This window comes from Drosophila serrata, unplaced genomic scaffold (assembly GCF_035046125.1).
Source record: "Drosophila serrata isolate PLE 108 unplaced genomic scaffold, ASM3504612v1 contig_251, whole genome shotgun sequence".
Taxonomy (NCBI): Eukaryota; Metazoa; Arthropoda; class Insecta; order Diptera; family Drosophilidae; genus Drosophila; species Drosophila serrata.
The window spans coordinates 38,089-64,137 of NW_028257149.1; the positions used below are offsets into that span (position 1 = coordinate 38,089).

The following is a 26,049-nucleotide window of genomic DNA, read 5'->3' on the forward strand; positions in this document are numbered from 1 at the left end:
TCAATACAGAGGCTTCGATGGCTCTACGCCTTCCTCCTTTCTGCACTATGCGTGGGCGTGTGTGTGTTGTGCGCCTTATCCTGCGGGGTTCATTTCTAAGCTCATTTATGTTTATCACAAATGCGTGCCAAAGTGTGTCGTTATTCTTTCCCACACACACAAAACCCCCTTAGACATACCTCCCCCCAAAGAACCAGAGCAAGACTCAAGTCCCTGGCCATTCTCCCTTACTACATACTACATCCTCTTCGAAGGATCTGCGTTTCAATGTTGTTGGCTTGGCGCGAACAAAAACATTTCAAATATTCAAAAAAGCCACACACACGCACTGGCAAGACCCCAACTCCTGCTCATCCTTACCAACTGTACTCAACTAGTCGGGACATGTACTGGCCATAGAAATTCATCTAACGGCTGTAACAGGTAATTGAACTTGGTTATATGACCCTCGGAATGGCATCGCGGAGCCCTTGCGCGTTTTCCTCTTTGCAAAATGGAAATGTGAAAATGCCAGAGCATCGTCGGCGTGCCTAGGGGTATAGAGGAGGGTTATAAGGGTGCAAAAGGGAAATACCAATGGCAATGGCAATGGAAATGGAAATGGAATTGAATGACGCTCGCGTATCGTGTGCCAAATGTGATGTCTCCACCCCTGTCATGGTGCGAACTATATAATGCGGGCATAAAAAGGATTTGCACAAGGAGCAAGGAGCAGCATGTGTGTTGTATGTGTTCCTTGAAGGAAGTCAATTTCCAAAGACTACCAAGACTCTACACATGAAAATTGCAAATTGTACATAGTTCGGGGGGGAGGAGGCTGGAGGCCAACTGTTGAACTGTTGAATAATTCATGGCCAACTGGAGATTTGTGCAGGGCATCAGTGTGCTTTTGGATGATGATGATGATGATGTCTCTGACTAAGCAAGGCCTGATGCCGCGATTTGTGGCACGCATAACTGTAAATCGCACGAAAAGCCACACACAGAAAATTCTGCTGAGCCAGTCGAGGATGTAAAAGCTTAGTTGGAAGTCAAAAGGAGTGGAAACAAGGAGGGAGGCAGTGTCCTCAGTTGCTGCTCTATTTTTTTGGAGCCAAAACTGTGCCACACAACAAGTAAAAACCAAAAAAACAGCAAGAGAAAAATCAAACCAAAAAAACCCAGGCTGCACTTGCCTCCATTTCATGCATTTTTCTTTTGCTTTTGGCTCACAAAAAGTGAACTCACTCACACAGAGAGAAAGAGGGGAACTCCCTCGTCCTGCCATGGTTGCCCATGTGTATGCATCATGCAATTGCCAACTTTGGCTTGGTCCTGTTGTGTTAGGGACTTCTTTCTTTTGTTTGACTGCAACAGGTGGCACCTGGAACTGAAGTTCCTGGACACATGCAGGCAGGAAGGCAGAGCAGGCAGGCCACAGGACACAACCACGACCGCGACACGACCCACTGCCCACTGAAGGACGTTTTTCCTTCCTTTTGGAATGTCTGGTTTTTTGTGTGAGTGTGTGTGTGTGTGTGCCTGACTGCTCCTTTTTCCTTTCCCCAGTTTCTTTTCCTTTTTGACAAAAGGCAACTGCACAGCGGGTACCCCAAAAGAAAAACATACACACACAACAAAACAAATGATGGATTTAAAAGTATTTTTCGATTTAAATATAATTCTTGGTAATGTCTAGGCTCTAGGTTAAAAGTTAATGTGCTCCTTGTTTTTTTTTTTAGACTGCATTCCGGAAGCTAGCAATATCGTCGAGTTCCAGTGGCTTCCACTGGATGTCCACATGCTTGTGTATCTCCTCGTCCTGGCAATTACCACCAGTACAGCTGGTTATATTCTTATGATTATCAGCTGGGTCTGTGGATTTTAAACAGTTTTGAATCGGACTCAACGACGACGAGGTGCATCCTTCTTTGTACTCACCATATTTGTGGTCATGGTCCTGGTCACAGGACTTGGGACAAAAGACAATCTTCAGATCGATGGGTTCATATACCTTGACGATAAGTTGCGGCACCTTTTCGGTGGTATAATTCCCGGGAATGGTCACTAACGGATGGAGGATATTCGAACTATTAACTTGGCTCACTGGGTTTAAGGTGGAAGTGACGGCGATGGGTGTTAGGTGAACGGTTTGATTGCGAGCCGCCAGCAGCCATGGTTTGCCATTTACGGACAGCACTTCCTGGCGAACTGCCGGCGACTTGGTTGATGTTCTTTCTGTTCTTGGTTTGATATGTGATTTTCCTGCATTTTTTAGCAGATTTGTCATGAAACTTCTTGGCACTCTTGTTGGCTCTCTTTGTGTCACTGATGATGCTAATGATGATTCTGTGACTGTTGTCGTAGATGATTCAGTAGTGGATGATGTTGTAGTGGAAACTATCCTAGGTGTTGTAGTAGTTGATTGTGTGACTGTGGTGGCTTTGCTGGTAAGCCCTAGAATACGCCCAAGGAAACTAAGTCTGCGACTAGCTTCATCTGCTAGAGAATTGCTTTTGGTCTTTTCTGCATTCACTTCTGCTGAGGATTGCCTCAGGAAGCTGGCTGTGGGTAATTGTGAACTCTCTACACTTAATTCTTGTGGCTTTGATTTGGTAACAGGAATAGGAATAGGCATGAACTTCTGTATTTGTGGCTTTGGCTGTAACTGAGACTGTGTGGGAACTATATGTCGCTTGGCATTAATTGTCTGAGGCTTCTTGGCCAATTCCTCTTGGTTTTGGTTAGACAAACCGCTAACAGGTTCATCTTCCATATAGTCATCATCATCATCATAGTATTCCGAGCTTCGATGGCTTTCATTTTGAGCTGAAAGCGTTGACTCTGGCTTAGTAGTCGAAGTCATGGGGGAAATAGTACTCGTACTAGTGCTAGTGCTTGTACTAGTACTTGTACTAGAGCTTGAACTTGTACTTGTACTAGAGCTTGAACTTGTACTTGTACTTGTACTTGTACTAGTGCTGGTACTTGTACTAGTACTTCCTTCTTTATTTTTTCCCGTAATAGCCAGAGGCAGTGGCTGCAGCCTCTCCTTGAGCAGGCTTAGCAGCATACTCTTTCTTGCTTCCAGACTCTTTACTCCACCCGGAATTTCATTCTCAGCCTCATCATTGACATAATCAGAGTCGGAATACTCCGAATCACTTATCGTAGTTGTGGTTGGACTTGCCCGGGAACTAGTTTCCTGCTGCTCCGTGGTCGTGATCATGGAATCCTGGACTGTCGGTAGCACAGCGGCCATTGTGGTTGTACTGGCCATGGCCTTTGGTGCATCTCTTCCTTCCAAAACTTGGTTATCCTCATCATCGGCATCCGAGGTATCATAATACTCCGAATCCTCTGACTCCTTCTTGGTTGCCACAGGGAGGATCTGTGACTGAACAGAACGCTTTTGCGTGGAGGCCAATTGCTGAATGGAGAGACGCAGCGAATGGGCTATGAAGGGTTTGGAGGTGGCCAAATTGTGCCTGGCCATTTGGGCAATGGTCACTCCGGGCGGACGCCGAGTAGGAGGAACACGCTCTCGACTAGCCGGAGTGGTCGTGGAGATTACATTAAAGAGTTTCCTCAAAATGTGAGCAGCTGCCAGGGTGGACATGGTCGGCACCTTGGGTGTCGTTGCTCTTCCCGCTTCCGCCTCGAACTCGGCCGGAAACGATGGCGCATCGTCCATGTAGTCCAGGGACTCTTCTCTGGAGTGCAAACTATTCGCTCGCAACTCCTCCTGCTTACCCAGGGGATTCCCGCTCCCAGTTATCGCTGTGTTGGTGTGTGTTTGCTTGGATGACTGTTCGATAGTCTGTTGTTGGAGTGACTTCAGGTGTTGTGTCGGTGTGCATGCTGCATTTGTGTTTGTATCTGCAAGTCGAGTGTGTGTGTGTGTTTGGATTAGGTGTTTTCTGTTGCTGCTGTTCGATCGCAGTGGCCTTGAGGCTGTGACTGTGAATGAGGCTTACCTGCGGTGGAGTCCGGGTCGGGGCAGTGGGGTCGTGTCGTCAGATCCGTCGTTGCTGTGCTGTTGTCTACGGGGGCTGGAGAGGTCGTCACTGTGCTCGTCGCCGTCACCGATGTCAATTTCTCAGTTGTAGTTGTTGGTCCTTGGGTACTTATGGTCACTGTCGATGTCTTTGGAGTCGTTGTCGTTGGCCTTTCAGTGGTAATTAGTACAGTGGTCGTTTCCGTTGTTCTTGTAATTTCCGTGGTTAGCCAAGGAGTCGTGCTTGTTGGTTTTTGGGTCGAAGTTGTAACTGTGGTCGGTTTCTTAGTAGACGTAGTCGGTTGTGGAGTCGTCGTTGTCGGTTTCTGGGTTGTTGTTGTGACTGTAGAGGTTTCCGGAGTCGTCGTTGTCGGTTTAAGAGTCGTCGTTGTCGGTTTAAGAGTCGTAGTTGTTGGTTTCTGGGTCGTGGTTGTTACTGTACTTGCTTCACGAGTCGTCGTTGTTGGTTTGAGAGTTGTGGTTGTGACTGTAGATGTTTTTGGAGTCGTCGTTGTTGGTTTCACTGTCGTGGTTGTCACTGTAGATGTTGCAGGAGTCGTCGTTGTTAGTTTCTGGGTCGTGGTTGTGACTGTACTTGTTTTAGGAGTCGTCGTTGTTGTTGGTTTCAGAGTCGTGGTTGTGACTGTAGAGGTTTCGGGAGTCGTTGTTGTTGGTTTATGGGTCGTGGTTGTAACTGTAGAGGGTTCTGGAGTCGTCGTTGTTGGTTTCAGAGTCGTGGTTGTGACTGTAGAGGTTTCGGGAGTCGTTGTTGTTGGTTTCACTGTCGTGGTTGTGACTGTAGAGGTTTCGGGAGTCGTCGTAGTTGGTTTCAGGGTCGTGGTTGTGACAGTACTTGTTTCAGGAGTCGTCGTTGTTGGTTTCACTGTCGTGGTTGTCACTGTAGATGTTTTGGGAGTCGTCGTTATTGGTTTCACAGTCGTGGTTGTCACTGTAGATGATGCAGGAGTCGTCGTTGTTAGTTTCTGGGTCGTGGTTGTGACTGTACTTGTTTTAGGAGTCGTCGTTGTTGTTGGTTTCAGAGTCGTGGTTGTGACTGTAGAGGTTTCGGGAGTCGTTGTTGTTGGTTTATGGGTCGTGGTTGTAACTGTAGAGGGTTCTGGAGTCGTCGTTGTTGGTTTCAGAGTCGTGGTTGTGACTGTAGAGGTTTCCGGAGTCGTCGTAGTTGGTTTCAGGGTCGTGGTTGTGACAGTACTTGTTTCAGGAGTCGTCGTTGTTGGTTTCACTGTCGTGGTTGTCACTGTAGATGTTGCAGGAGTCGTCGTTGTTGGTTTCTGTGTTGTTGTTGTCACTGTACTTGTTTCAGGAGTCGTCGTTGTTGGTTTCTGAGTCGTTGTTGTGACTGTAGAGGTTTTAGGAGTCGTCGTTGTAGGCTTTTGAGTAGTTGTTGTCACTGTAGATGTTTTTGAAGTCGTAGTTGTTGGCTTTTGAGTAGTTGTTGTCACCGTAGATGTTTTTGGAGTCGTAGTTGTTGGCTTTGCTGTAGTTGTTGTTACTGTAGATGTTTTTGGAGTCGTAGTTGTTGTTACTGTAGATGTTTTTGGAGTTGTAGTTGTTGTCACTGTAGAAGTTTTTGTAGTCGTCGTTGTTGGTTTTTGCGTAGTTGTCGTTACTGTAGATGTTTTTGGAGTCGTAGTTGTCGGCTTTGGAGTAGTGGTTGTCACTGTCGATGTCTTAGGGGTCGTCGTTGTTGACTTCGGAGTGGTTGTGGTTATTATCGGAGTCGTTGTTTCCAGTTTTTGAGTGGTTGTTGTGGCCTTCTCTGTGGTCTTAGAACTTGTTGAGATTGTCTCAGTTGTCTTTTGAGTGCTGGATTCTCTTGTTGTTGATTTCTGAGTTGTTGTTGTTGTTACCTTCTGAGTAGTTGTTGTTGTTGGTATTGGAGTTGTTGTTGTTGGTATTGGAGTTGTTGTTGTTGGTATTGGAGTTGTTGTTGTTGGTATTGGAGTTGTTGTTGTTGGTTTTCTGGTAGTTGTTGTAACAGTGGGCTTTGTGGGCTTCTGAGTTGTTGTGGTTGTAACCGTACTAGTTTCTCGAGTAGTTGTTGGTTTTGTTGGTACAGTGCTGGTATTTGGTATGGGCGTTGGGTGTGTAGGACATGAGTGTGTTGTGGGTTTGGCTGTCGTTGTCGTCTCTGTAGTTGGCACAATAACAATTTTATTGGAAAGATGCAACTCCTTAACAGCATCCACCTTTGCCTGCGGGTTCTCTGTGAACCTCTTGTATTGATATTTGGTCGAATGATACTGAGTACTGGTTGTGGCCGGTGTAGAGCTGGGCAGAATAACAACATTCACCGAAGGTTTAACAATTCTCTCATCCTCAATGTGCAAACTTTCTGAGGCTGGCTCCTTGTTGCGATAATAGGAAGAATCGTCATAGGAATATGACGGATAGCCATAATGGGGCTTCTCGGTGGTCGTCGTCGTCGTCGTGGGCAGTATGACAATGTTCTCTTGGAACCTTCCGGACTTTGGAACGGAATGCTCCTGATGCTCCTTATTCGTCGCTCCCGCTCCCGTATCGTAGTCATCCTCCTCGTAGAGTGGAGCAGCCGGATAGGGCGGATAGTAGGGATAATAGGGATGCGATGGCTGGTAGTCATAGCAATCAACTTCACTGCGTGGCCGACAGATCTTCCTTTCCGTATCGAAACTATTGCTGCCGGGACACTTGAAGCGCGTTTGGAGATAGTTGCCGCTCTCCTGCTGGCGGCACGTATAGTACAAAGCGCAGTCCGTCGGCGAACGGAAGGTCCCGTCCTCGGTGCACACGGGAAACTTGAGCTCACAGTTCTGTGGAATGTAACTGCCACTGGAAGATATCTCCGTCGAGGGGCACTGGTCACCGGGCACACACTTGCGGACCAGCGGCGAGAAGATGGTTCCCTCGGGACAAGCGAATAGCCAGGGCTCCGTTTGATTCTTGTCACAGCGATAGTATGTCCTGCAATCATGCGAATTGGGGAATCGACCCTCCTTCTGGCACGGCTTTGGTCGGGAACGATGCGGCTGGAGTGACTGCTGGGGACCCCGCTGCTGGACACATCGTCCGGTGGTCGGATCGAAGCTCTGAGAAGAGCAAATTTTTTTCGGTTAGGTGTCTTCTTGGACTCCTTGGACGGAGGACATTCGGTCACTCACCTGATGGTTACGGCACTTGCTGAAAATCACGCAGTTGGATTGGCACACATAATAGTACTGTTGCTGGTCAGGATGCGGCTTGATGCCAATGTAGTTCCGCGAACAACGATTATTCTGAGGCACAAAACAGTTAAAAATAACAAATAGAGGTCAAGATGGGAACATTGAGACAGCTGGTTTGGTAGCTCAATCGTTGATGAAGATGAGAATTTATGATTTATACAACTAAAAAGCGAGTCTAATTGAATCCTTTGATACAAGACATTACTATGTTTTCAAGGGTTATTGAAAAGATATACAAAAATATAGACTGTCTAGCTGAATATAGTAGTTTTAGAGCAGGGAATTCTTGTTTATTAAGGAGCTCTCAACACAGAAAACTAAAATTATGCAGCATAATTATTTAAAGGATATTTATTGATATTTTTATATGGCAATTTTTGTCGAAAAGTCAAAGACTAAAAATTTCATAACTAAGCCAAAAAATCATTCATTTTAATTCGGAAAGCTGTCCTATGCTAGTTTTTATAAGCTTTATAAATCTGCATACTCAATTTAAAATATTAAAAAATTTAAATTTTTGGCAACTTTTTTAATGTCAATTTTAACATCATAAAAATGTGAAAAAAATTAATTTCCGTCGGACATAGCTAGATCGATTTGGCTGTTAATGCTGATTAAGAATATATATGATTTATAGGGTCGGAAATGATTCCTTCACATCATTACAAGCTTCTGACTAAAAGTAAAATGTCATTTATTAATCGATATTTACCAATATTTTATAAGACAATTTTCTAAACAAATCAAAGTTTAAAAATCTCATAACTAAGCTAAAAATGCATTGAATTTAATTCGGAAAGTTTCCCTATGCTAGTTTTTACTAGTTTTATAGATTTGCATACTCAATTTAACAGTTTAAAAAAATTTAATTTTTGGCTATTTTTTAATCTTAATTTTAACAATTTTACCATCATAAAAATGTGAAAATTTTGAGAAAATTAAATTTCTGTCGGACATAGCTAGATCGATTCGGCTGGTGATGCTGATCAAGAATATATATGGTTTATGGGGTCGGAAATGATTTCTTCACTGGGTTTGAAGCTTCAGACTATAAACTTAATACCCCATAAGGTTTTTAAAATAATACTGTTTTAAGACAACTTTTTAGCAAGGGAAACCTCTTCAAGAGCCATCTTAATAATTATTAAAATATTTCCTACTAAATTGATTGATCTTCTCAATATCAAATTGATTAATGTAAAATATATTGACAGTAAGAAATAGGGCACTTTTCAAAAAGGTAAACCTATTTAAAAAGAGATTTTGAAGTAATAACAATATTTTTTACAAAATTTAAAGTTTTCCCCCAAACCAAAACCAGTTTAAGTATTTTTCCTCTAAAAACAATAAGTATTATACTTATTTCTCACCACAAAAATAAAAACAAAAATAAATAAATAATAAATTAAGACAATAACAAAGTAAATCTATTTAAGTTATAAAAGATTCATTTAAAAATTCTTCCCGCTGCAGAAATTCGAAACAAAATATAAAAGTAAAAAATGATTTCTTCGCCAAAAAGTCAATAAATAATAATTAAAGTGATGAAGTGATAAATCAAATAATAATATCAAATAAAAAAACAATAATGACTTACATAATCAAACTGCACTGGATCACCGCCTCCGGGAAAACTCTGATAGACACCATAGTAATTTCCAGCTGGAGGGAAGCCATGTGGCGGCGGGTGACTCTGGTAGCCACCATATCCATACGAGTGCGGCGGATAGACAGGATAATGGGGCGGCGGCGGCGGTTGGGGATAGTAACCACCCGGGAGTACCGGCGGATAGCCACCACCACCTGCACCACCGACTTGACGGACCGAACGACCGGCGGTCAGGTTGAACAGGGCCAAGGCCATGAGGCCCAGCAGCAGCTGCTGCTGCGACCAGAGGCAGTGCATCATGGTTGAGTCACTACACTAGGTTTGAGTCCTTTATCCTGTATCCTTTCCTTTGCTATCCTTTTCGATTTCTTCACTTGTCAAGGCAATATCCTGAGCACATTTGTTGCTAATCCTTGAGCTTGACTGCAACTGCGTTGGAGCTCTCCGGTGGCAGTGATGACTTGGAGCGGGTCAGCAGGTCTTTAATAGGTCGCTGCCGTCGAGAATGTGTTGCATAACTTTAAAGCCGATTGACAAGTGCCCGTGGCTTAAGTACGACGATCTTGGAGCAGTAGTTCTCCCTCTCTCTGTCTGCTGGAGAACCATGTGGCTTCCAAGCACAGACCAGTGACCGGAAGATAGCGACTACCGTCATGACTAAAACGTCTTTTATTTTTTTGCTCTGCCGGAGAGCAAAAGACGTGTTGCACTTCCGCCATGGAGATGTCTTCTCCTCTTGGTCATGAGTATGAGTAATCTTCGGTCTTTCTCCATTCCACCGACGTGATCCACTGGTTAGAGAGTTCTTCTGATATCTGCAATGATTAATGTAATGTAAGGTCATGTAACCATCAAAAATCTCTCTTCTTGAGCAGCACTTCCGATTCTTACACGTACGTAGCTACGTTGTGGGTGTTACGCATCCAAAAAAAATAAATAAATAAATGCGAAAATTCCAAAAGTTGGTAAATTTCGGAGAATCCCCATTAAACACGTTTCGGTCATGTTGCTTTTTGGGCACGAATTGGGAGATCGGAGGCCTATACGTAATTAAATTAAACTATGTACATTTATCATAAGCACGTTGGTGAAACAACAAGGAATGTAATTAATGTTTTTATATTAACTATATAATATAGTTTATAGTATTCCTAATCAGTTATATGTGAATGATTATCATCATGTTCTCAACTTGTTAAACACAGTCGAATTATAGCTGGAAACCTATATTAATTTAATGATATTGATTAAGAACTTGCAAAGCTATATTCTTCCATATTTTTTAACCCTACTTCGGACATGATTTTTCTTCGATTCTTTAGGTTTTTTCCAAGTGATATGTACTCTACTTTGATTGAAACTTCCGGTTTTTGCTGCTCTATAACTGATAAGGTGCACAAGCCACTGATATTTGCCTCCAATCACCTGTTCAGTGAGTTCCACAGAGTTTCCTATCAGCCGGACTGGATCCGGAGCGTACTCATTCTCTACGTGATTATCAATCAGGGAATATATACATTATATTTATATGACACAGGGCAGAAAGCTGGAGACATCTAGCTTTACCTATCGCCATGTCATCCATGTCGGACAAGCTCTCGAGCAAGCAAAAAATTCTTAAGATTCGAACACGTCTCCACAAGCCACAAGATAAGCGTGAAAGTATCTTAGAGAAACAGAGATAGAAAGATATATTTAGAGTAAGAGAAACATAGATCTTCAGCTATGTATCTACACAAGTCTGGAGGAGATTTGGAATTTGTTGAAATATGCATCGAAGCACGTACAATAGATTTTAGTTGGGGGAATGCTCATTCTGTTCGTGACGCAGCCAGTAAGAGAAAGAGGTGGAGAAGCCCACACTTTCATTCATAATTATCCATATTTCTTTTTGTTTTTGTTTTTATTTTTGGGTTTTACTTGGGGGTTCGAGGCTCCACTAGCGATCGTGGGAATTTAGTCTAGACTTGCATCCAGTGCTTTTTAGACTGTTATTCAGTTTTGGAAGCCTTAAAGAATGCTTCTACCAATGTATACTTGGTTTTGTTAACGGTAGTTAAATGTAGAGGATCAGTAAGTATCTTTCAACAATAAGTAACTATGAGCAGTAACTAACTATGATCAGTAAGTTTCTCTAAACATTAAGTAACTCAGGACAGCATGTATCTAGGATCACCAATGTATTGTGACCAGTAAGTAACTATGATCACTAATTAGCTGTGACCAGTAGGTATCTTTAATCAGTTACTTACTTTAAACACTTGTAAACAATGACTTGCAACTTTTGTAACACAACACATTTCTGATACTTGGCCGGCAGGAGTCACTTCGTTCCGGGGATGTTTGAACTAGTTGGGAATCATATGCACAGTGTGCGAGATTTGTTTTGGGGCAAATAAGAGCAAGCTATTTGAATGAAACTATGGAGTTATTCTTCTATATAATTTTACTAGTATATAAATCTGAGAATGTCGAATCGGTGGACTATATATACATATATATAGCTGACATAGGAACAATCGGACGATTTATAGAACTATGATCAGTAATCAACTATGACGAGTAACTAAGTATGAACAGTAATTAGTTCTGAACAAGTAAGTAACTATGATCACTAATTAGCTGTGACCATTAGGTATCTATAATCAGTTCCTACTTTGACCACTTGTAAACAATGACTTGCAACTTTTGTAACACAACACATTTCTGATACTTGGCCGGCAGCAGTCACTTCGTTCCGGGGATGTTTGAACTAGTTGGGAATCATATGCACGGATGTGTGAGACTTGTTTTGAACCAATTTAAGAGCAAGCTATTTGAATGAAACTACGAAGTTATTCTTCTATATAATTTTAGTTGTATATAAATCGGAGCATGGCGAATCGGTGGACTATATATACATATATATAGCTGACATAGGAACAATCGGACGATTTATAGAACTATGATCAGTAATCAACTATGGCCAGTAACTAAGTATGACCAGTAATTAGCTCTGAATAGTTATTAAGTCTGAGCAGTAATTATCTATGACAAGTCAGTAACTATGATCAGTAAGTAACTATGATCAGTAAGTTTCTATGACCAGTAAGTGTGTATGATCAGTTACTTACTTTAAACACTTGTAAACAATGACTTGCAACTTTTGTAACACAACACCTTTCCGATACTTGGCCGGCAGCAGTCACTTCGTTCCGGGGATGTTTGAACTAGTTGGGAATCATATGCACAGTGTGCGAAATTTGTTTTGGGGCAAATAAGAACAAGCTATTTGAATGAAACTATGGAGGTATTCTTCTATATAATTTTACTAGTATATAAATCGGAGCATGACGAATCGGTAGACTATATATATATATATATATATATATATATATATATATATATATATATATATATATATATATATATATATATATATATATAGCTGCCATAGGAACAATCGGAACATTTTAGGAAAATTTCATATATACCCATTATATTTTAATCTAGAATTTTGTGTAAAATTTTATGAAAATCGGACTACTATATCATATAGCTGTCATACAAACGATGGAGAAATTATTACAATTAAAAATTATAACTTTTCCAGTTTTCAATAGATTTTCATTAAAATTGGGATATTTTTTTTTTTATTTATTTACAATTTTGTGAAAAATTGTTTTGAAAATCGGATTGATAGGTCATATAGCTGCCATACAAACAATCGTTAGAAGAAAAAATGCAAAACGGTGAATGTAAAACTGTCATTCGGCGAGTAGAGCATTCAAGAATCTCCACATTGGTTTCAGATTCCGCTAGCAATCATGGATTCTACACGCAAACAGTGCATTTCAAAAGGTTCATGTAGAGTTTGGTTTAAAACTTCTCTAGTGATCGTTGCTAAAGACAAACCATTCCAATGAGAGATTTAATACAAGACTCTTCTAAATTCTAGAGTGCATTTAAAACTGTTATTTAGCTAAGAGAACAATTTATTCAGCATAGAAAAGAAATCTTCGGAGAAAAAGACTCCATTCTTCTGGTGAAGAACTCTCCGCTTTTCGGTTCGCAGCTCCACTACTGATCGTAAAAGCCCAGCTAAGACGCACACCACCAAGCTAGAAAAGCTTTTAGCTGGCAGCTTTGTAAGCAAAAAATAATCAAAGAAAATCAAGGAAAAACCTAAAGGAAAAATAAATATACCTTCTACACCCACTCCACCCACGATCCTGGTCCAACTATTCCTCAACAGTAGAGAGGAAAAGGAGGGTACCCAAAAAAAAAAAAAATAGAGAAAAAAAAAGTTGAGAAAAGAAAAAGTTCGCCAAGACGAAGGAGCGCATGAAAATAAGAAAAATTACTCCCAGCAGGAGATGGAGCAGGAGCAGGAGCAGGTCCTGCGACCAAAATAAACAGTGGCAGAGCACTGGCAGAGCGGCGAAAAAAAAAAAACATGAAACTCAAGCAGAGGAAAAGTGAATAAAAAAAGAGGCAAAGGCGAAGGCAGCCTCCTCATCCTGCATCCTTCGTCCTCATCCTTCATCCTGTATTGGTATTGGTATATCGGCGCTACGTCGCAGTCAGCGTCAACGTCAGCGTAGGCGCTGTGTGTGTGTGTGCGTGCGAGTGTGCGGGTGTGCGGGTGTAGTGGTTAGTGCGTAAGGCTTCGGTCCTTGTCCCCCCTTTCTCCCTCTCCCTCTCCACCAACCATTTCCCCATGTGGCCAGGACGACTTTCACTCTCGTTCCGCCGTTCCGTTCGTTTTTCCTTCAACTCAACGACGACGCCAACAGCGCCGTCAGGTTTTTCAGGTTTTTCTTTTATTTTTTCCCATTTTTCCCCCCAGCTTTTCCTTTTCTATGGATGGGAGGGAGGCAGGAGGTTAAAACGGGTGGAAATTCGGTGCTCATCAAGAAGTGCGGCGCTAGAAAAAAGCATGCCAAAGTGCGGCGGCAACTGATACATTTCTTTCTTTGCCAACACAGAAAAAGAAATACAAGGAAAATATAAAGAAAAACCATAATAAAAGAAAGGAAAAAGGAAAAAGAAACAAGAAAAATCAAGTAAAGAAAAGCAGCAAGGCAACGTTTCGGTTTCAAGGTAACACACACACACAAACACACACAAAACGGGCCAGAAACTGGGTTGTGGGTGGCATCAGGCGACCTTGAGCTGGACCCCGGACTGACTGACTGATGGACAGACGGCAGACATCGTTCCAGGAAAGCAGGTAACCCAAGAACCAAAGTTAAGACCGAGACTAAAACCAGGGACAAGACTAGGACCAGCAACTAGAGAGGCACACACACGGAGAGAAATTCTCGGAATTGTATCAAAACAAACTATTAAAGAATCTAAAAGTTATATCAAAAATGCGGACTTTATAATACATGTTGTATTTAACAACAATTAATATCAATATATGCAATTTAATCTTCTTGGTTTTATTAGTTAACTAATATGTATGCATTCACCAGTGAAATCTTATTTAATTTACACAAAAACTTTTTCCATTTTAAATGGAATGAGCATGCAGATTGATTAACCTTATAAAAAGTAGCATCGTAAAGTTTTCTGAATTGAAATGAATGCATTTTTGGCTTAGATATGAGTTTTTTAATTTTGATTTGTCGTAAAATTTTCATTTAAAAATAAAACTAGTTCCGATTAAAAAATGGTATTGCACCTTCAGTCAGAAGCTTAAAAGAAAGTGAAGGAGTCATTTCCGACCCTATAAATCATATATATTCTTGATCAGCATCAACAGCCGAATCGATCTAGCTGTATCCGACAAAATTTTAAATTCTTAAAAATTTTCAACATTTTATGGGTTGAATTTGTTAAAATTGAGATTAAAAAAATTGTCAAAAATTTAATTTTTTAAAACATTTAAATGGAGTATGCAGATTTGTTAAACTAGTAAACACTAACACAGAACAGCTTTCGGAATTAAAATTGATGAATTTTCGGCTTAGTTATTCATAATTTAATAAATCGATTTCTCACAAAAAATGATCATATAAAAATATTGATCTATATTTCCCATAAGGGCGTTTTTGATGTTTTTTTAGTGATAATTCGTAGAGGAGTCATTTCCGACACTATAAATCGTATATATTCTTGATCAGCAAGAAAAATCGAATCGATCTAGTTATGTTTGGCAGATTTTTTTTGTTTTTATTTTTTCCAACATTTTTTAAGATGTTATTTTTCATCTTTTAAAATGTCAAAATTTGACAAAATTTTAAAATTTCTAAATTTTAAAACTTAGTACGCAGATTTGTTAGCGCTATAAAAACTAGCACAGAACAGCTTTCCGAATTAAAATTAATGATTTTTTGGCTTAGTTATGGTGTTTTGAAAGCTTTGATTTGTCGAAAAATGGTCATATAAAAATCATAATAGTGGTATATATTGCTATGTATAAATATTAATTTAAATTGATTAAGAAAAGGCGAATATAATAGCATAGTTATAATCAATTTTCCTTTTTATTCTATAAATCAATTGCAAAATGCAGAATTATATAAATTTAGGCTTCCCTAAGTGAGTTTGCTTTTTTGTTTAATTTTGATTTTTCTTAATAATGTATATATGTTGTGTTCATAAATATGCTTATAATGCGATTTATTTATTTATTAGAGTGTTTATTTATTTATTTATTTATTTATTTATTTTTTTAATTTTTTTTTTATTTATGTATTTATTTATTTATTCATAAATATGCATATAATGCGATTTATTTATTTATTAGTTTATTTATTTGATTATTTATTGGATTATTTATTTATTTATTTATTTTTGAATTTATTTATGTATTTGTTTTAATATTTATTTATTAATTTATTTATTGGAACCATCTTGATAGCTTCTTATAGCCAAAAAGCATATTTTAGTTTATACATATCTATAATAGCTTTACTATCTATAATCTATAATCTTTCTAATATCCATAGAATCTCTTCACCCATTTTTTGTTTTCTCTGCACTTCTAATTACACCAACAGCTGACACTCACACACTCCGTCACACACTCGCACACACACACACACACACACACACACACACGTACTGACGGATAACCACCTGTAGTCCTGCCTGGAGTCCTGCCCCGTTGCTGACCGGAGATTAGGGTGGCACACTCCCCCAAGGCTGTCTTGCTTTTCTTTTTTTTCCTTCTATTCTTTTTTCCTGCCTTGGCTCCTTCTGCTCCTTTTGCTGCTTCTGCTGTGTCTCTGCCAGAAGGATTTTCTCGCGCTTAGCTTTCCTCTGCCTTCTCGGCTCTCAACAGGTTGCAATCGTGCGTGTGTGTTTGTGTGTGTGTGCTTTGCGGGGGTGTCCTTTATTTGCCGGGACCATACCCAGTGACCTTGAGTGCTGGGCTAAGGCTAAGCGCTGTCATGACAGCAGTCAAGGCGTCATCTCCCCCCCCCCCCCCCCAGCTCCAGCTCCTGTCTGGGCCGTAATCCTGGCAACCAGACATATGAGTGTGTGTAGGTGGACGCGTGTCCTGGCTGGTGTGTGTGTGTGTGTCAGCCTCAAGATATGTCCTCTTGGCTAGGTTGGCCTATCCCCTGGCCGAATAGTGTCCTTTGGTCCCGCCTCCTCCTCGTCAAGCTTTTGCGATTAAGCGCCACCGCCTTGATTTATTGTCCCTGCTATCGGTCAGGTCAGGCCGGGTCAGAGCCTGCTCCTCTGATGAGTTAATCGCCACACAAAAATAATCCCTCAACCCTGTGACTCTGTCCCTGTGTCCCTTTGTCCCCTCTATCCCATTTAACAACAAAAACCTGTTTTTCTCCCCCGGCAACTGCAAATGCATCGCATCCGTGTGATGGCGTGTTGCCTCGAGGTCGCCGAGGAGTTGTGGATGAATTTGAAAAGGCAATGCATTAGCCAGCGAACAAAAAAAAAAAAAAAACGAAGAAAATGAAAACCAGTTCAACGGCAAGGAGCCACAATTGTGTGTTGCAGCAGCGACCTACATAGAAAGAGGAGCTTGTCGAGTGGCAGAATCCTCTTCCATTGGAAGCCGGCCTGCAACGTGGCCCAGGTTTTTCGACGCGGAACTAACAAAACTCGTTTTAACTCAAGTTGCGTTGAGTTTCGCCAAGGCATTTTAGTTTAGTTGCTTTCCTTGTGTGTGATTTCAGTTCAAAAACTGGTTTACTCCTGGCTAAGCATTTGATTAAAGTCTCTCCCCTCCCCAGTTTGGGTCGAAAAAAAGGAATCTCAGGGATAGAAATATCTCAAAGTTTTCCCCACTTGAAAATGAAATTAAGTTCTTCCCCTGGACAATTGACTGTGGAAAATAGCTCCCAAAGTACACACACGCTCAGGCATGACTGGTCCAAAGGACCCTCAAGTGTTTATCATGTAAAACACCAAGAAAACATGTCAAACATGCCAAATATGCATGACCTACAAATTATGCGAAGGCGACACCCTCACGCACGCACATGGCTCCATGGCAGGTCAGGCCCAGAAATCTGTGGGATTAACCGAGAGAGACACACACAACCCTTGGTCGTGGGTCCTTTGCCACTTCCGGCTCTCAAGGACTTCTTGACCCTGTGTGTGTGTGTGTGCCTGCTTGCGGGCATTCAAATTAAGCAATAGCACAGACCAAAGACCAAAGATACCAAGTTTATTAAATAAGACTAAGCCACGTCAAAGGAAGTCATAATTGGAAATTACACACATCATCAGGAGAGGGGAAGTCAAACCACCCACACTTGCACACACACACACACACAAACACTCTAGAGGAAAAGGGCTTTCCCCCAGAAGACAGCCCTATGAATTTATTAGAAATTCAAGAGTGAAATTCTCGGATTTCTCGGCTAACACACACACAAACACACAAGGCACGTCCTCGATTGACTGACCCACAAATGTGTTTAGCTTGTGGTGGTGGTGGTGTCTGGAGTTGGGGGGAAAGGGACTTTCAGGGGGGGATGGGAACTTCCGTAATGGGATGGTTGTGGATGGTGTCCTGGAGATGCCCAAGGACGTTGGCACGTGCTGCGGGTAACTTTTTTCCGGCTGGTCAGCGTGCTTCCTAGTTTTAATCATTGTACTCCTAGTTCTACTCCATACTGATTACTCCTTACTTCTATTCCTACTTTGACTCCTATTTATACTCCTATTCCCATCCGTATTTCATATACTCCTTACTACCTTATCCTACTCCTACTCTTTCTCTTAGTCCTAATACTATTCCTATTCCTACTCTTACTCCTACTCCTACGCCTACTCCTAGCCTTGCTTGCTACTCTTTACTACTTACTCCTTACATTTTGCTTACATTCTGTTCCTTCTACTACTCTTATTCTTAAAAATTACCTTTACTACTACCTTTATTCCTATTTTTACTCCTACTACAACCTTTATTCGTACTTTTAGTCCTACTCTACCTCTAATTTGTATTCTTACTCCACCTCTACCTTTAACTCCTATCTTTACTGCCTTTATCTCTAACTCCTATCCTTGCTCCTTACTCCTTTCTCCCTAACCTTGCTCCCTAACCCTGCTCCGTAACCGTGATCCGAAACTGTACTCCGTAACCGTGATCCGTAACCGTGATCCGTAGCCGTACTCCGCAATCGTGCTTCGTGACCGTACTCCGTAACCGTGATCCGTAACCGTAATCCGTAACTATACTCCGTAACCGTGATCCGTAACCGTGATCCGTAAATGTGATCCGTAACTATACTCCGTAACCGTGATCGGTAACCGTGATCCGTAACCGTACTCCGTTACCGTACTCCGTAATCGTGCTCCTTAACCTTACTCCTTAATCCCACTCCTACTCTTACGCCAACTCCTACTCTACTCCTAGACATGCTCACTACTCCTTCCTCCTTCCTCCTTACATACATCCTATTCCTACTGCTACTCTTAGTATTACTCCTTACTCCTACTACTACTCTTAGTGTTACTCCTTAATCCTACTACTACTCGTTGTCTTACTCCTTAATCCTACTTCTACTCTTAGTGTTACTCCTTAATCCTACTGCTACTCTTAGTGTTACTCCTTAATCCTACTGCTACTCTTAGTCTTACTCCTTACTCCTACTACTACTCTTAGTGTTACTCCTTAATCCTACTACTACTCTTTGTCTTACTCCTTAATCCTACTACTACTCTTAGTCTAACTCCTTACTTCTTTTACTACTCCAAAATTTAATCCTACTTTTACTCCTATCTCTATCTCTAACTCCTACACTTACTCCTTGCTTTTTATGTTTACTCCAAATACTAATCCTTTTCATACTCACATTACTCCTTTTTCTACTACCTTTATCTACTCTTATCTTTACTCCTTACTCCTTATTCCTTACACCTTGCTCTCACACTTTCTTCTACATATTATTCTGCTCCTAATAATTATTCTAGTTCTGTAGCTGCTAGTACCTCTTCCTACTGCTTTGTCTATTACTTTTCCTACTCCTTATTCCTATTACAACTCCTATTCCTACTCCTTATTCCTATTACAACTCCTTTTCCTACTCCTTATTCCTATTACAACTCCTTTTCCTACTCCTTATTCCTATTACAATGCTTATTCCTACTCCTTATTCCTATTACAACTCCTATTACTACACTCACTCCTATTCCTATTCCTATTCCTATTTCCACTCCCACTCTCCCATAAGGTCTCCCAGGTATAGTCTGAATTAATTAGCAATAGTCTCCTCCAGGACCAGCTCTCTCTCTCTCTCTCACTCTCTCTGTCTCTGTCTAGTGTCCCACAAGGAGGCGGAAATTAACCCTAAAATGATTTCAACACTTTTATGCCACTTTAGCGCCGCCTTCCATCCTTTTTATATCCTCCGTCGTTTGCCACAGCCACATGAGTGAGCATAAGCATAAGGTCAGATCCTGAGCTCAGGCCAAAGTTTTTTTTTTCTTTTTATGGGGTGTCCGGTTGCCGTTATTCCAACAAGAACCGGAAGCCAAGTCAAACGAAGGCGGCTGTCCGCAAATTAGCATGATATGCGTGTGTGTGCGATGGGTGTGAGTAGGATAGATAGATAGAGAGAGAGAGAAGGATGGACGGACAGGCAGCGATTAGGCCCATCAAAGGATTAGACGGCAAATGGGACAGGACACCAATGGGGGGGGGGGAGGAGGAGGAAGGGGAGAAAGGGTTGCTTGCCTTGCCTTCCTTGAACCGGGAAGGTCAGAGGTTACACAAGTTTTGACACGCAATTACCGGGGATCCGGGCTCATGTGTGGGTTACCCCCCGGTCCCATTTAAGGAGGAGGGTTGTTAATGCCATTTTAAGTGATTTTATGATGAATTTTCTGCCCTAAAATTCTAGCTCATTTGCACACACCCAAACACACACACACGCCAGGACACGCACAACATATCAACAACTTCATCATCATTAACTTGACTTAAACTTGTCCTGGTTATGGTAAGGGTTCAAATTCGAGTTCGAGTTTGGGTTTGGGTTCTACAGTTTTTGGGTTCTGGCTTTCTGTGTGGCAAAAGTTTTTAGTGTGAAATTTTCACAGCCATTTTATAGGCGTACTCAAGTGGTTTTGCCTCTCGGCGGCACTTCTAAGCCCAAAAAAAACCCCCAACCCCAACCCCAAACCCAAACCCAATCCCTTACTGCTCTATTAGGCACACACATGTGTGTGAGTATGTGTTGAAATGGTGTTGATTTTGTGGCATTTAAGCCTTTTTGAACTTTGAACTTCCTGGAGAGAGAGAGAGAGTGTGTGTGTGTGGGGTGAATAGCTGCGGGATAGCTGGTTTTCCCGACTGGGATTGGTTCACTTTTGCTGGTAGTTTTTGCCACCATTTGTTGCTTGTTTATTTTACGATTTCTCTACCTCCCAACCTCTCTCTTCCCTCACTCTGTGTGACGAATCATTTAATACCCATAATCCCCAACCCAAACCCTAGAGCTAGGGGGGTTTTTTAAGTGAGACTTTTACAGCCTAAAGTGCTTTCTAAATTGGCGGTTAACCAGAAGCGTGATTGATAATGAATATGGTAACAAGTTGTTTTCCCAGAGATATATACATATATATCCCCCTCCATTCTCATCTCTTGTAGCTCATCATCATCATCATCTTGGATGCCTCATTTTGTGCGTTAGGCGTAGGATGAGCCCCGAGTGCGTTGATCCCTTTTTCTGGAAGAGGCCATAATTTAGCTTGGAAAGCCTGCTAAGATTCACAGCCCCAAAAACTGAAGAGAGAGTGTGTTTGTGTGTGAATCAGAGAATCTCCAAAATGCAGAGGCTTCTCTGCATTTGTACAGTCCCAGCTAGGGGCTTCAAACTTCAAAGCAGCTCCAAAGTAGCGCGATCTTTCAGCCTGATCAAAGGGGGGTGATGAGGCTGGAAGAGGAGACTGGAAAAGGAATCAGGGAAAGACTCAAGGGAAGAATCTGGGAAAGAGTCATGAGGGGAAGATTGGGGAGAAGAATCTGGGAAAGAGTCAGGGGAAGAATCTGGGAGACTCGGCGCAGGCAGAGCGATCTATGTAATGCAAACGACAAAGACTTCCAGGGAAGAAGAAAGGGGAAGACTAATGACGGATTCAGTGAGTCAGAGCAGGAGAGCACAACACATTTTTTGGCAAAAGTGTATATTTTTTTGTATTTTTTTGTTCATCATTAATTTTTTTTTTTTTTTGGCAAATTTACTCAGCCAAAGAGTGAGGAAGGGCGAAACAGCGAACCGAGCAGAGCTTGACGGCGATCGTTCGTATCAAGACTGTCCTTGTCTCTCTCTCTCTGTCGAGCTCCCTCTCTCTTTCTCACTCATACTCCCTCTCTCTTTCTGCCTCACACTCTTGCCATAGTTTGAAATGTGCATGTTCCAATACAAACACACACACAACACACACAACACACTCAAAAAACCAACAAAAGTCCACATTTCGGTTGCTCTCCCTCTCCCCTGGGTATTATTTTTCGGGGGCTACTTCCTAAATTTTGTGTGCTGCCCTCGCTAGGTCGCTGATCGTTCACTGAACGTACACATTATATACATATAAATGTATATATATATATATATCTGCAGTATATATGGTATATGTATATAGTATATGCATTGAGAAACCTCAAAAAAGTTGCATTGAAGCCGTTAACCTCGGTCCAAGCGCAAGGCGTTCGTCGGCCGAGTTTGTGCTTCTTTTTTTTACTTTTTGGAAATTATAAGTGCTCCTCCAGAGGGGCATAGAGAGAGCGAAAGAGATGGCCAGAGATATATAGAGTGTGATAGAGGGAGAGAGCATGATTAAAGTGAAGTCATTTGCCAAAATATCCAAAGGACGGACAAGCGCCTTTGCGCTTGTGCTTTGTGCTTGGTGCTTGGTGCTCTTGCTTTGCTGCTTTTGCTGTATTTGTGGCGCACTAAAAATTACACAAAAATTACGCAAAAAATAAAAACACGAGACTGTGAAAAACACACAGAAGAAGACACAAACTCGTTCGGTAAAGAAGATTTGTGAGTTTGCAATATATTTTTGTTGCTGTTGTTGTTGTATTATTTTTTGGCACACACACAAACTGGTTTTTCCCTACAGATATATATTGTTATATATATATATATATATATATTCCTTTCTTTGGCTTCGTTTTTTTTTTCGGGCATTGCAACTCTTGTTGGTTGTTGGATCTTGTTTGGCCAATTTGCGCACAGCTTTCTATGGCTAAAGCCTTGGCATAAAAGGGGCCCTTAAATCATGTAAGATCGATGGGTAGCATTCCTCTCTCGTGGAAGCCAGGAAAAAGATGCAGCAAGGGAAGGCACAAGGAGAGGTGTGCGGGAAAGGGTGCTGCCCAGAGGAAGGTAGAAAGGTAGAGAAGTAACTTCACTTCAGTAGAAAGTTTTTGTGCAAGTTTCTTTGCAGATTTGACTCTTTTTTTTTGTGTTCCAAAATAAAAAAAACATTGTGAGATGTTGTGAGGCAACGATTTCTCTTTTTGATTTGCCCAGTTAAAAAAGGGGATCGTGGAATTGAGTTCAGGATGGGCTTTGCCCGGGCCTTTTCACATATTCACTTCCAGTGGCAATTGCATTTCACCTGCCTCTAACGGAATCAATTAAAATCGTTTATGCTAATTTTTTTCACTCACCTCTACTGTATAGCATTTTTCATTAAGAGCCCGGGTAAACATTATAAAAAAAAGTCATTAAAAAAATTGAAGAGAAACAACAAGGTACACAAAAAAAAAAAGAAAAAATACAAAAAATGTACACAAAAAAAAAAGGGGCAGCAAAGGAAAAATCGCATGCAACCACAAAAAAGGCGATGGCACAGAGCATGGGGCGTGGCCCAAACCCCCGCTACACGCCTCTCCCCCTCTCCTGATCCTGATTTCACCGAAAAAAGGACGACACGCAGCGGCGTTACATTATATTTTTAACATTTTAAAAATGGCTGCCTTTTTGCAACACTGCCACGGGTATGAGTGTGTGTGTGTGTGTTTGCATTCAGACAATATAAGCTTATAAATATATATAGATATATATATATATATATTGGTTTGGAAATTGCACAAAAATCAAAATAAATAACCACACGCGCTCTCTCACTCCCTCTCTCTTTTGTAGGCATAACAATTTATTGTTCAAAAAAAAATATACAAAAAACTGAAGCCCAAAAATTGTGGGTGAAAAAAAATAAAGAAAATTAAGCCTGAAATGGTTAGGCCAAATTGCTATGGCATTTGTTAACGTTAATTTAAGCCAAAAGTATAGATAAATACAATCAAACATGGGGGGTAATATAAAAAGAAAGAACGAATTCAAAGAGAATTTGGTAGCCTTTTTGGGGGAAGGGAAAGGGAAAGGGGAATGTGTGCAGGTCCTGGCTTACTCTCTCCTTTCCACCTTTCCTGCTAATTCCCAAAATCAAATGCGCACACACACACAGTCCACATCCTTTTGCTAGGACTGAGAGGGTGGAGCTAGCCAGGCTTCAACTTACGCACTGCCCCCCTGCCTTTTGTCTCTGTCTACCTCTTTTCCTCTCTCTCTCTCTAGCTGACTACCTCTTTCTCTTTCTGTCTCCTTCTGCTACTCTCTCTCTCTCTCTCTTTTCCTCGCTGCCACCCATCGTATGTCATTTTCATAATACGCACGGGCCTGGCATGTATTGATGCATCATGTACCACACGGCGTATGTGTAATTTGTACAGAAAGCCACCCACCCAACCGCCCAACCACCCAACCACCCACCGCCCAGTGCAGCGCATACAGAAAACAAAACAAAACAAAATAAAATACAAAAAAAAGAAAGAAAAAAAGTGAAAACAACACAAAACAAGGCGCGTAAAAAAGCAACAATGCGAAAAAAAAGAAACGATGTCAGTGGAGAAAACGAGCAAAACAAACGAAGGCGAGAATGCGAAACGCAGGAAAAATAAAAAAAAAGAAGAGGGAAAAATGAACCAAATAAATGCCACGTGTAAGTGTGTGTGTGAGGGTGTGCGTGTGTGTGTGTGTGTGATTAACAAAAATGCATTGGCCTTATGGCTGGACACTGTATCCTGTATCCGGCATATCCTGGTCCAGCCCCCTTTTGCAATTTTATTTTTCATGCGTGTGTGATGTCCTGGCGAGGAGAGTTTTGGTGATTTTTTATTATTACTTTTTTTTTTGTATCATTATTATTAAACTTTTGTCAATTTTGTTGTGTCATTTTTTTTTTTTTTTTTTTTTTTTTTTTGTACATTATGTATTACTCAGTGAGGGAGGGGTGAGGGGAGCATGTCGTTGATTTTAATGTGATATTTTTCGGGGAGCCCAAAGTGCACGTACATAACATAGACATACAACCCTTGCTCCTTTCCTTTTTTCGCCAGGATATACATATATACATTTTTGTATTTTTTGGTGCATACAAAAAAATGTTTTTCACGCAATTTTCCTGCAGCTAACGGCAATTTGGACAGTCCTGGTAGAACTGAGAGTCCTGGGAGAAGGATACAGTGCCTGCCTGCCTGCTGCACTTTCTCGACTCTTCCAGAATAGGCGCAAAATTGGTTGCCAACAACAAAGAATAAGATGAATCCCCCAACGAAAGCCTCTCTCTCTCTTTCTCTTTTTCTCTCTCTCTCTTTCTCTCGATCTCGATCCCTTGAAGGCTCCTCCACAGGAGGAGTCTCAGGCCAATATGTCCAAGAGGACAATGGTAGACTCCTGGGGAGGATGCCAGGATACATCAACCAAACCAACAATTGATTGATAAACAACAAAAACTCAGAAAGTAAACGAAAAACACATGTGAGAAAAGAATAAGAATTTATATAATTTAGTTAACCAGCAGCCTAAAAAGGATACAAAAAGACTCCTAAGCTAGTTCCAGTTCGTTAAGGGATAATTCATTTGTTTAGATATTTTATTTATTTACCTTCACTATTTAATAATAAAAATTAAAACAATATAGGAAGACCTTTAATGCTGTAAATATTGATTTAGTTTGAAATTTTATAACAAAATTCTAGATAAATCTCGATATTTTTGCATAGCCCTATATGCAACATAAAAAATAAGTATATTCTGTTTGATATTAATGAACCAATATAATAGGATAATACAAATAATTTAAGTATGATTTTTTGCTTTTGATATTTCGAATTGTTTTTGATTTTTATGTTAAATGAGATTTTTCAATATTTTCTATATTATGATGAGTGCGATAATGTTAATAGAAAAATTAATAGTACTTTTATGCTCAATATTTACATTTATATGCCTGAAATCTTCTCTCTATTTTTCTCTCTATTATTCATTTTATTTAAATATACTACAAATATATTAATAGTGCATAATTATATTATGTTTTTATAAATACCTTGACAAATTCGTTATTTTTAAGGAGTCATTTCAGATTACATAAATCATATACATTCTCTTTTATATTTAAAATTTGAATATGTTAATTTATTATACCAATAAAACTTTTACTGAAAAGTAATATTGTTGTGGCTTGCATAATTTACATTTAAACAAACAATTAAGAAATAAACAAAACAAATTAGGGACCCTAAAATGTGGGTAAATAAGTAAAAATGTAACTATCTTTCTTCAAATAATTAAAACAAAATTTATATGTATTTATTTTAAATATTACTTGAGCATATACTTCTAATTTTTATTTGCATATACAAATTTATTTATTTATATATATTAAGATGTAAAGAAAATTATGTTTTTTTTATAATCTAAGCTTTTTTATGAAAACATTTAAATATATTGTTAAAAATTATGTATTTCTTGTCA

At 40.4% G+C, this 26,049-nt stretch overlaps 1 protein-coding gene across 3 annotated transcripts in view; it reads right to left on the minus strand.

Moving 5' to 3' along the window:
- Nucleotides 1–1,632: 1,632 nt before the first annotated feature.
- Nucleotides 1,633–26,049, minus strand: part of Mur2B (Mucin related 2B) — a 99,151-nt gene continuing 74,734 nt past the window's right edge. For 2 of the 3 annotated variants that reach the window (XM_020950176.2, XM_086832796.1), the window contains 5 exons: nucleotides 8,798–9,624; nucleotides 7,138–7,251; nucleotides 3,957–7,065; nucleotides 1,921–3,858; nucleotides 1,633–1,854 (listed from right to left, as the gene is read on the minus strand). In XM_020950176.2, coding sequence (XP_020805835.2) covers nucleotides 1,718–1,854; nucleotides 1,921–3,858; nucleotides 3,957–7,065; nucleotides 7,138–7,251; nucleotides 8,798–9,109 — 5,610 coding nt within the window. In that variant the 5' untranslated portion in view covers nucleotides 9,110–9,624 and the 3' untranslated portion in view covers nucleotides 1,633–1,717. The remainder of the gene's footprint in view (nucleotides 1,855–1,920; nucleotides 3,859–3,956; nucleotides 7,066–7,137; nucleotides 7,252–8,797; nucleotides 9,625–26,049) is intronic. The other variant, XM_020950178.2, reaches the window with a different exon arrangement.